This window comes from Phycodurus eques, chromosome 1 (assembly GCF_024500275.1).
Source record: "Phycodurus eques isolate BA_2022a chromosome 1, UOR_Pequ_1.1, whole genome shotgun sequence".
Classification (NCBI taxonomy): domain Eukaryota; kingdom Metazoa; phylum Chordata; class Actinopteri; order Syngnathiformes; family Syngnathidae; genus Phycodurus; species Phycodurus eques.
Genome location: NC_084525.1, coordinates 4,161,575 through 4,173,323, shown reverse-complemented (window position 1 = coordinate 4,173,323; position 11,749 = coordinate 4,161,575). Strand labels below are relative to the sequence as shown.

Below are 11,749 nucleotides of genomic sequence, written 5' to 3'. Positions count from 1 at the left end.
CTTTGCCATGGACATGATGTTTTTTGTTGGCCCGGGGCAAACTTGAACAAGAGACCAGGCTTTTCTCTTACAATTGTGTTCTTTTGAAGGGATACGGCTGTTTTATTGTTGTTTTTCCTTATTTCCAAATGGAATTGGAATACAATTTGTGCAAGGCGGCCTTCTCAAAGCCTGATGAGTAAGATGCATTTTGGATTGACTGAATGTTCATAAACCGCCCCGAACAGACAAATACAAACATTTTGCATCAGTCTTTTTCCCCACTTCGTTGTTTCCGTAGAACGTTGAATAAGTGATTCTGCTACTTGAATGTGCTATGAATAATAAGCCCCACTGCTTCCAATGACCATGCCCCCCCCCCCCCCCGTATCCCATCTCAACATGACAACAAGAGTTACTTCCGCTCCAACTTCACAGCCCGAGACCTTAAGTCCATCAAGCTTAATTCCAGTGTGCTGTAGCCACACGTTGCTGTGGCTGGCTGAGTAAAAACAAAAAACACAGAAAGAGAGAGATGCGTGATGCAGCTTTAATTCATGCCTCTACAATTCATAAGAAAGGACAAACTGTAAATTTGTATTCCCTTTCAATAATTAAGCATCACCCTTCTATATTGTTTGCCCTCTTTCTTTCTCTCTCATATACACTGTGTATATATCTATCTATATATATACAGTATATATATAACATATACATTTTATTATCATTCAAAACAATTATGAATTAACTACTCTTATGTACAATGTTTGTCTAACATGCTTGCCTGTCAGAAATGTATTTTTCTCCACATAATGTCAGGTGAATCAAAAACATCAACGCTATTTTAAATTAGATAACGATTTGGGTTTGTAATCTGGACATTCCGCAAGCGCTGGGAATCGTTTTAGATATTTTCTCGGCAACATTTTACAGTTATATCAAGACCACAGAGACTACGGTACTCAAAAGCAAAAAGAAGGATGCGGTGATGCTACATGAAAACATTACTCTTCAACTCCGGGTTCATTGTCTTTTTCATTCCGAATAGCTTATTCTTCAGCGAGCTTGCGGGAAGTCGGCGAAGGAAGCAATGAGGTCGTCTTCAAATACCAGCTGCTACTGTTTTTTGGATTATTGGTCTTTTTTTTTTTTTTTTTTTTTTTTTTTTTTTTTTTTAACCAGTAAAAACCTGTACATCCATTAAGTGGTGAATCGTGAGCAGAGTTGGAAGAATGTGAGCTTGGAAAGAGTCACTTGGCATGAACACCACGATCCTTGTTGCTCCGTTGGTACACGTCCCAATTAACGCCGATAGGTGAGGGGCCGAGTAAAGTTCTGGAAAGAGGAGACAAAGACGGCTTAAAGTTGCTACAGCGATAGATTTGTACGAATATTACATCATCTAGATCAAATGTCTACATTGACAGGAGAACACGGGATTATTTTCTTGGTAGAAAGGACGGAATTAATTACAGTGGCGAGCGGGCGAAGTTTTAGCGAAACTGGAGGTTCGCCCCGTTCGTTAATCTGATTTTTGCAGTTTTAGTCTTAAGTCTTAATGACTTAACGTGCTATTTCTTTGTCTTCTTCAACCCGTTGATCTGAATTTCCAATCGACATTTTCCGTCGTCGTTCTATTGCTGACAGTTTCTTTCATCTCTTATCCCATTGGGGTTCAAGAAACATAACCTGGCAAGCCACGTTAACAAACTTCACTCTAAATCGTACGACGATCTCCCTCATTTTGCATAGTTATTGATTATTATTAAGACTCAGGCTGACTCGTCGTGTCTGGGTCGTCTCATACCTACGACTGTTGCGCTGCTTAGAAGAGACCGCAGTCCTTAAGGTTCTCCTTGATAATGATGTCTGTGACGGCGTTGAACACAATCTCAACGTTCTTTGTGTCTGTGGCACAGGTCAAGTGGGAGTAGATTTCTTTCACTCCCTTCTTCATGTTCAGCTCCTCAAACTGCGCCTTGATGTAGTTGCTGGCGTCGTCGTACGTATTCGGGCCTGCGATACATTGACATGAAGTCTCGTTCATTAAAGATTCTCGCATTGACTCGGGCACAAAGCTGGCAGCTACTAAGTATCAATATGTAAGATTGATACAGTGGTGCCTTGGGACACGAGACCTGAGAGATGGAATTTCGAAACGACTGTATGTCAAAACATATTTCCCCATTAAAATGAATGCAAATGCAATTCATCTGTTCCAGTTCCCACAAAAAAAAAAACATTTATTTTTTATTTTTTCAAACATGTTTTGAATCAAGAAACGTAGCAGTATACAATTGACCCCGGGGAGATGGACCGGGCCGGAACGCCAACAGCAAAACTCAGGGGATGATTGACAGCCGTTATAATTGCATTGAATTTTATTTTATTTACCTCCCCAAAATTATTGAATAATCAGGGATAATCTGCCAATAAGTGTTTTAGGAGTTGGTTCATTCAAAAAAAAGAAAAAAGACAAAATGAAATTCTGGAAAAAAATGAAAAAAGACTGATTTAAAAAATAAATACATCAGTGAATAGGTGAATCCGTGGGTGCCGAACCGTATGCACGGGCCCACTGTATTGTAAAATATAGTCATTAAACATTTAAAAATGATAATGTAAAGATAATAACTGGTTTTATGAAGGCGGCACGGTGGACGACTGGTTAGGGAGTCTGCCTCACAGTTCTGAGGACCCGGGTTCAATCCCCGGCCCCGCCTGTGTGGAGTTTGCATGTTCTCCCCGTGCCTGCGTGGGTTTTCTCCGGGCACTCCGGTTTCCTCCCACATCCCAACAAACATGCACGCTAAGTTCATTGAAGACTCTAAATTGCCCGTAGGCGTGACTGTGAGTGCGAATGGTTGTTTGTTTGTATGTGCCCTGCGATTGGCTGGCAAGCAGTTCGGGGTGTACCCCGCCTCCTGCCCGATGACAGCTGGGATAGGCTGCGGCACGCCCGCGACCCTGGTGAGGAGAAGCGGCTCAGAAAATGGATGGATGGATGGTTTTATGAAGCGTCATCAATCCAAAAGTCTGACACACGCACACACTGTTGTACGTTCACGTGCTCTGCCTTGAAATGTGCTTCTCTCTCCCCCCCCCCCCTCCCTCCCTCTCCCACACTCGTGTGCTGTCTGTCTCGGTGTCTGTCATCAGTTAACGTTCCAAAAACGGCTGTTTTCCTTCACTCAACAGTACAGTATTATGTACAAATACACAGTCACAACATTTGCACCCCCACATAACCTGCAGTTCTACACGAATATTATGCAATTCAAGTGTTGTGTAACTCCAGTTTAGACATTTTTACTCGTACTTTTACTTCGTAACAACATAGAGTTGATAACATAGTTAAACTGAATGTAAAGAATTGAACTCATTGTGGCTCCTCCTTCTGATGTGCATGACCTGGCCACCGGGGGCAGTATGATACAGTCATGCAGACACAAAGGAATGAGTTTCACAACGACTGTAAGTGACTCAGCGAACTGCAGTAATATTAGTCATTTTTCATTTTCATTTCAGCAGAGGATAAAGAATCTATGCCTCTGAGTGATGTCTGTCTACGTGTGTTGCTGCAGCGTTCGTGTCCAAATATCTGTTGCTTAAAGCACTAGAGCATCGCTACGTAGAAGCTATTTGGTAGCTCATCTATGGAGTTTCACATTATGTGTTAGCATTAAGCTAAACAGACTTTATTAAGGGATAGCTACGTGGTTGTTTTAAATAAACAACATGTAATTCTCCTTGTTTTGTTTGACAGTAAACTTCAGCTGGGAGTGGCAATAAACAGCTTGAAGCCTCTTTTTGGAATATGTTTTTTTTTTATTTATTTTTTTTTTTTTTACTATCTGCTAAACTGCCGCTTGTTATGAAAAATACTCATACCACTCATATCTCGAGGCACCACTGCATATACTTTGTATATTTTTTTAATGCATGATATGCGCCTTGGCACAATAAAGGTTGGGAACCGTGGCGTGCAAAGGGGTGGGGGGGGGGGGGGGGTTAGGCCCGGGCAGCCAGCTGGAAGGGGGCAACAAACCACACTCCCCCTCTAAATTCCCCCAGGCAAGAGGTTGTTAGAGGCACCCAACTTTGATACACCCCCTCCCCCAAGTGTGAAAAACTTAAATCACACCCACCCCCTCCGCTGAAAAACGTTTTTCAAGGGTGTAAAACTTCAATCCGCAACCCACCAATCCACTGACACCCCCCACCACCACCTCGCTGTCGATGATTGGTTTTCGGGGGGCGTTCCATTTCCACGTCCCAGGCAGCAACTGAGCTTTGCCACAGTGGTGTGGAAATAACAGCAGCGGGAGCAGCATAGGCACTCTCGACTCATGTCTTTGGGTTATTTTGGCTAATACTTGGTTTTACCATTATAGTCCGGGAAGCAGATGCTCAGGTGGACCTTCTTGATCTTATCCTCAAAAAGATCCTTCTTGTTGAGGAACAGAACGATTGACGTCAGCGCAAAGAACCTGTGGTTGCAGATACTGTTGAATAAATGGAGGGACTCGTGCATTCGGTTCTGAAACGGTCAAAGCGGAAGCGCCTCAGTGACTGCTTTTTTGGGTCTTTCTTCGCAGCGCGTTGGCCAACTCACCACTTCGTCGTCTTCTACCAGCACCATGTCGTACGCGCTGAGGGCGCCGCAAAAAATGATGCAGGTCACGCCCTCGAAACAGTGGATCCACTTCTTCCTCTCGGACCTCTGGCCTCCCACGTCGAACATCCTGTGCACCAAAGAGGCTGCTACCGATTCGTTTCTGAGGAGCGGGATGATGTTTTTGCCAATTCCGTCGCTCACCGGAAGTGCAGCTCTTTGCAGGAGAACTGTTCTTCAATGATACCGGTGGTCTTGACTCGAGATCGCAGCACGTCCTGCTCGGTGGGGAGGTAGTCGGGTTTGCAGATTCTGTCCATTTCGTTGAGGTAGCTAAAAGATAAACACAGACATTGCAGCGCCGAAGGAAATCTTGCCGCCTGTTTGGTTTTTGGACTCACTAGCCGGCCGAGTCGTTGAGTTGGTACTCGGCGGCTCTTTCGAAGCCGCTTTGCACACCGGAGTCCTTCCACAGCTTCTGGATGACGTCGGCCAGCTCGGGAGGCATCGTGCCTTCCTCGATGGAGTCGGACAAGTTCTGCAGCTTCTGTGCGTTCTCCTGCAGTTTTTCGATAAGGAAAAAAAACTGTCAGAACCATAACGCTGGGAAACCACTAAAATCGAAGTGGTAAAATTCGGAATTCAACCAAAATATCCCATTGAACGTCAGAGGTCGTCGTTCACGTCTTCGATACGTGGAGAAGTGTGATGATCCCCATAGAACCAGAACCATAAAACTGTCTGTGCAGACTACACAGTACAATACGGCTAATTTGACAATAACTCAACTTCGATTAATGCTCGCAGCAGAGTGAAGAGTATTGTGAAGATCTGTTTTCTGAGGGCTTTTAAGGTTTAATATGCAGTGGTTAACTTTTTTTCCACACCTTTTTAACCACTGAGATTGTTCTAAAGTCGACCACTGCCGACATCACGCATCATCTAATGGTAAATCGTTTTTTTTTTTTCGGGTGGGGGGGGGGTTTATTTGATTTAGTAACGTATGATATGGCAAAGTTGTTTGTAAAACACAAACAAATTTGGGAGCAACCGCCGTCCTGGTTTGGATTGTGTTTCATCGATGTATCGTCTACGTAATCTTCGTGTCATCGGAGACCTGTGCAGAGGGAGAACCAAAATCGATTCCCAGCATCTCCATGCCTCTGATGATAGCCAGGGCAGACTGCAGGATGTTGCCATAGATGATTGCTCTGAACTCCAACTGTTCCTCTTTTGTGTAACCACCCTGATGCAGAATCCTGTACACAAAGGAGAGAACGACAACAACAACACAGGTTTAGAGCAAATAATGCTACATTTCATCGCAATTGGATCACACTGGTTATAGCCCAAATAAAATGAAAAGACAAAACAGTTTTCAAAACAAGTTTACACGAATTCTTCAACAACGGTGCCTGCCTGACTCCAAACAAGCGCTGACAAATGAGGCTAAGCGGCTGTTTGGCCCATCGAGCAAAGAGGCGGGACAGTCAGCCTACCGACCAATCAGATTCCGAAAACTTTAAGACACCGTTTTGACTGTTCTGTTCTGAATGTAAATAAATGTCATTTCGTGTGTGTTTACTTACTTCATTTGCTTGACAATGGTGCTTTTTCCCGACTCGCCAGCACCTGCGACGACAGGACAACAGTTAACAGAGGCTGCTCCTCTTCGCTTCAGCCCATAAACGGCAGAAGAATGCGCTTTCAAGTCCCTTAAAGGGGCGGTCTTGCCAAAATTGAATAGAAATCTAGCTTCCTTCGCTGCCTGCTTAGTTACACGAGGACACACATCTCAATGTTATGTTACAAACTAGTCAGTATTCTCAGTCAAAACCCAATCACAAATGCTCATTTTGGTCACGGGCCACATTGGAGTTAGGGTTACCCCCCTACGGTCGTTATGACTGTGAAAACCACACAAATGCACTCACCTGTACTCACCTCATCATATTATTACATTTATGCACAATTACCCCAGCAATTGATTGTAAAACATATTGTTAACAACAGACTGAATTGGAAATGAGAAGACATGGAAAATTGCGGCAAGGCTACAACTATTGTTCAGTTTGTCTTCACAATGGAATTGGGGGGATACTATCTAATCGACGGTATACAAGTAAATAATTATTTATTTTTATTTTTGCACAGATTTTCTGAAATGAAAAGAACAAACTCTACCAAGAAACATGAAGTAGACACTTTATACGCTTTAGTTTGCCGTACAGAACGATGCGGCGGGCCAGGATCCGGCCCTCAGACCTTGAGTTTGACACCCGTGTCCTAAAACAACTCAACAATATGTCCGCAATAGATTGGTGGATCGCTTGAAATCGTTGTCGATTTTGACTTTCAAGACACTGTCGCTATGTTGCGTGAAGGCGTACCGCTCGGACGGACGGATTGGGTGAAAGTCTAGCAAATGTCCATTTTTGCGTGGCACCTGAGGGATCAGCAGAGGCCTCCGCAAATGGCTCTGCACTAAACCCGTTAGTTAATTGGATTGGCGTATCGCTGCTGTGCTGGGATCCATTTAGACCGGAGGCTGTGATCTTTTAAGTGCCGGCGCCCTTACATAAGAGCAGAAATGTCTTTGCAGCTAATTTGTGCACTGATCTCACACTTTCCGTGCTTGTCTGATATTCCACTTCAAATACAGTACTCTGCATGTAAACTGGACTCCTGCAGAGGTAACTTGATTAGCAGATTATTATTTGACCTGCGTTGTTGCCTCATCTCACCGCTTGCTGTCTAATCTCCCTCATCCCAGGGCCCATCTTTCCAATAAACTAATGTGAGACTTGATGCAGCAATAAGCCTGCAAATCCCACCCCAACAAACTAGCGTCTTACATCCGAGTAAGTAGTGAGCAGATGTGTCGGACTCTTCCCCAGCGCTTTGATATGCATCGGGCCAGCCTGAATCCGAATCTTTTTACGACACGATGGTGGGTTTTTGCACTTCGCCTTCGCCTTCACCTTCACCGGAGACAACGAATGAATTTGTATTCTCGAACCTCAAACAATCACCGTGAGCCTAAAATGATTATTATAATGGTTTTTTTTTGTTTTTTTTTTTAACTTTGACTTCCTGCTTGCCGAGGGGAAGGTGATTTAAAGCGATGACATCCGAAAAGCAGTCGCTGTCTCCACCTGCGCGAGAGACCCCGGTGAGCCTTCAGGTGTTCACTTACCAAGCAGCAGAAGCTTGACCGTTTTCGAGTCCTTGTCGGCATCCTCTTGGAGTTGCTTTTCCAATTCCTTGGACTTTTTGTCCTCGGCACTCGCTCCAGCGCCCATTCTTTCTGCCTCCTCACACTCAAGATCCTCAAGGAAAGAAATTTTGACGGCCCTCTGTGTGCTGTTGCTGAGAATCCTAGTGTAGCACTAATCGTGCCAAAAGGCGATTTCCCAGCGGAAGGGGATTGGAAGGGAGGCGCTTGAGCTTTCCCGGTGTCTGCGTCGATGATAAGATGGGCCCATCAATTCAGGAGTTCTTGTCTAGCAGAGATCCACCGTTTAATTCCCTCTTCTTAAAGCCCTGACTGAGGAGAGGCCTCTTCCTGATTGGCCAGTCGATCTAATTAGTTTAACAGGGCCAATATGTGAATGATGTCAAGGATGGGGAGACGACAGTATAAGCATTCTCACTTGTAGCGAGATGCATATTTTATTCTGGATTAGAACAACCAGTCCAATTAATGACTATAATTATTCATTAATATGCAAATGAATCATCACAGAGAGAAATTAATGCGCTACATATTTGCTGCATAAAAAGTACATATGTTCTTTATTTGCGGCAGGAATTCATGCAATTTTTAGGGCTTCCTCAATCTGTTTGGAATGGAGTCGTAGTAATCAAGAAGAAGAAGAAAAAAGATTGACGTGATTCATATAAATCAGCGAGGGTGTCGCCTCGTCCAACAAAGTTGCATTCACTGCCAGTTGGACTCTTGACTAAAGTCACATGGACGAGCAAGGAGGGATTCATTAAAGTCTCCTAAACTCCTTACAGTTAAGACGTTTTAAGTCTCAGGTGGTGCGGTGACTGCTAAACAGAGCAAGTGCCGCCACGCCGCGCTCTTCGGTTGGATGTGAGCGTTAACGTGACCTAAATGCGTGTGCTGCAGGTTACGTAATGGCTCATTTAAACAAGCGATGTGTGTTTTTTTTTTTTGTCAAGTGAGAGATGTTATCAGGTGAAGATGAATGTCGGCTGTGGCGACAGGTTCCCCATGAGCGGCGGATGCGTGTCGGGGCCGTTTATTTTCCAGCTTTGCGTGCGGGTCAACTTAGACTGGCATGATGTGGTTAGACAGTTGATACAGATAAAGATGCAGTATACTTCGGGCCGCAAATGGCATCAGAAGCCTTTGTAGTGTTCATGAAATTACTTTACTGTCCCCAAATTTGCGAATTGTTGCATTTGAAGCACTAGATTCCAGCTTTCAATAAAATTCTCATTAAGGTTTTGGAAAGGATTACATTTGACATCTCCGTTTTTGGTGACTTTTGAGTATTTTTTTTTATTTTATCTTGTTGTTGTTGTTTTTGTGTTTTTTTTCTGGTTCCAGGTTTAAAAAGCTCATTTGGGAAATTTTGAAAGTCTTGCAAAGAGGTCTTTGTTGTCATTTCATTGCAAAAGGAGGCAACTCCAAGAAGAAAGAGACAACAAAATTACACCTAAAGGGCAAGTAATAGGCTTTGTGAATACAAAGTAATAGCAGGTGAGTGTACCAGCACTACAGTCTCTTTAATTAACCCTTAACCTTAAAGGTTGCAGTTAAGAAAACAACAACACACTTTTTGTCATCCAGTCAGAGCTAAAAAAAAAAAAAAACAAATACAAAATTGGCATCCCAGGTGTGCCAATAGTTTTAGCCACGTAATACATTACATCACATCATAGAATATTAGGGTTGTATATAATATATATATATATAATAAAAGGTTACGAACAGAAACAGCGTTTGACTAAACAAGCCCTGATTTTATACTGTTAATTTTTAAGTAAATTGAAATGAGATCATCATTATTTCAAAATATACTGTCCACTTTGATGACATTTTTCCCATGTAAAATATGTGCTTTGGCTCCATAACTGTTGAGGAACATTGGATCGTAAGGGTCAGTCTTGCGGTTGACAGGAGCTCACTTGAGGGTGCACGGTAGCCGACTTCTGTTCATGTCCACTTCTGACTCGAGACCCCAAATAATTTCCACTCATGTCACTCACTCTGCTTAGCGTGTCGTATCGATTGCATGGGGCAGGCTGCTGGAGGTTCGGGCGCTTCCAAACGGACTAACATCTAGTGACGGCGAACAATCCCATTACCCGGGGATGGCGTAGCCCCGCTTTGCGCTCGGTCTCTGCGGCCGACGCTGATCTGTTGACGAGATTACTCAGAGAGCCTCAGTTCAAGCGCGGAGGCCAAGGATTAACACTTGCGGTTTTGGTCTGCGGGTTACAATCTTGAACGTTGAATTAATGCTAAACGTTGCTCGGTGAGTGCTGATAGGATGCGCCGAGAAGTCAAACTGCTTTAAGGACATAACAGCCTGGTGATCATTGCGCAATAATGTTGACAGTACAGAGTTGAGGGAAAGTAGATGCGTCTCCTCTTCAATTGCGGGGCTTGGCTCCACCCACTGAGGAGCTCAGCTCGATTTTTTTTCCATCTTAATCTCTTAGTCTGCCAAAGAAAGAGCTGTACGTACTCTCACTGATGACGCATCGACCTGCTCGCTGACGCCGCGCTGCCACATTGACATGTGGTTGCGACCTTTGCGCCTTCAAACCTTAATCACCATTAAAAATCAGACAGGGCTTTTTTTCTTTTTGGCTCTAAAATCTACCGCAGTGGATTTGAAATGAAACGAATTTACGCATAGACATCACCAGATGGCGCATTTCATCCCTGGTGATGCTCTGCCAGGCCTCGACTGCAACTGTCTTCACTTCCTGCTTGTTCTTGGGGCATTTTCCCTTCAGTTTTGTCTTCAGCAAGCGAAATGCGTGCTCAATCGGATTCAGGTCAGGTTATTACTCTCCAACATTCCACTTTTGTGCCTTCAAAAACTCTTTGGTTGATGACGCAGAATGCTCCGGGTCATTCGCGTCCATCTCCACGGTGAAGCACCGCCCAATGAGTTCTGAAACTTTTGGCTGAATATGAACAGAAGATATTGCCTGAAACTCTTCAGAATTCCTCCTTCTGCTTTCGTCAGCAGTCACAACATCGATAAATACAAGGGAACCAGTTCCTTCGGCAGCGATACATGCCCACCAGGCCATGGAACAGCTGAGTGGGCAATTGTTACTTTTAGTCCCTTAAAAAGTGGTGCGGCACATATACAAACAATTGTAATCACTACCCGTTAACCTCCCAATTAAAGGTGAAAGTCCGCAGTTCAAGCACATCTTGTTTGTTTCGTTTCAAATCAATTGTTGTGGTGTTTGGAGCCAAGAAAGATGAGAATTGTGTCAATGTGCCACTATTTATAGAGCCGACTGTATATGCTGTTCATGTCGGGTTGGTATTGCTTTTTGTCTTTTGTCTGTCTGCCCCCTCCCCAACTACATACAAATTTTATGGCTTTTATTTTTCTTTTGTCAATGTTTTTTGTTGTCTCTCGTCTTTCGGTCTGTCCCCTCTCAACCAAATACTGTCCAGAGGCATTCGAAATACATCCCGACAGGAGTACGTCTGATTGACTTTACTGTGTCGTAGGTGTGCATGTGAGTGCGGGTGGCTGTTTTCGTTTCTATGTGGCCTGCGATTGGCTGGCGACCAGTTCAGGGTGTAGCCCGCCTCCCGCCCGAAGATAGCTGGGATAGCCTTCAGCAGCCCGCGACCCTAGTGAGGAGAAGCGGTAAGGAAAATGGATGGATGGATGAAGAATGCTCAGGTTATGGAGCAATATTCATGTTACAATATGTTTCTATTGTGGTTGTAGTTGTCACTGTTTAATACTTAGAGCTATTCCTAATACTTTTCCCCACTCATGTTGCTCAATAACCTAAATCCAGCATACTCCAACCAAAATAATCAGCCTACTGCGTTCGCTTTTGTAAACAGCTCTTGGATTGGATCTCATAGGATCGCGCAGCTGTCCCGAGTGTTGTGACTGTTCGTAGTTTGAGGACTCT

General features: G+C 44.0%; 1 protein-coding gene across 1 annotated transcript; it reads right to left on the bottom strand.

Annotated features, from left to right (window-relative positions):
• Nucleotides 1–37: 37 nt before the first annotated feature.
• gnat2 (guanine nucleotide binding protein (G protein), alpha transducing activity polypeptide 2) lies at nt 38–8,130 on the bottom strand. Its single transcript, XM_061673200.1, has 9 exons — nt 7,791–8,130; nt 6,184–6,226; nt 5,712–5,853; nt 4,996–5,153; nt 4,799–4,927; nt 4,595–4,724; nt 4,366–4,519; nt 1,787–1,995; nt 38–1,314 (listed from the first exon to the last, which is right to left on the bottom strand). Exons 1-8 carry the CDS (start codon nt 7,894–7,896, stop codon nt 1,805–1,807), a joined length of 1,053 nt encoding a protein of 350 aa, XP_061529184.1. The 5' UTR covers nt 7,897–8,130; the 3' UTR covers nt 38–1,314; nt 1,787–1,804.
• Nucleotides 8,131–11,749: the final 3,619 nt, after the last annotated feature.

Excerpts from the sequence above, each read along its gene's own strand:
- gnat2 (XM_061673200.1), bottom strand. The coding sequence starts at position 7,896 with ATGGGCGCTGGAGCGAGTGCCGAGGACAAAAAGTCCAAGGAATTGGAA. Across the intron at positions 6,227-7,790 it reads GGTCAAGCTTCTGCTGCTTG|GTGCTGGCGAGTCGGGAAAA; the intron begins GTAAGTGAACAC and ends CTGTCGTCGCAG. Across the intron at positions 4,520-4,594 it reads TGGTAGAAGACGACGAAGTG|AACCGAATGCACGAGTCCCT; the intron begins GTGAGTTGGCCA and ends TGACCGTTTCAG.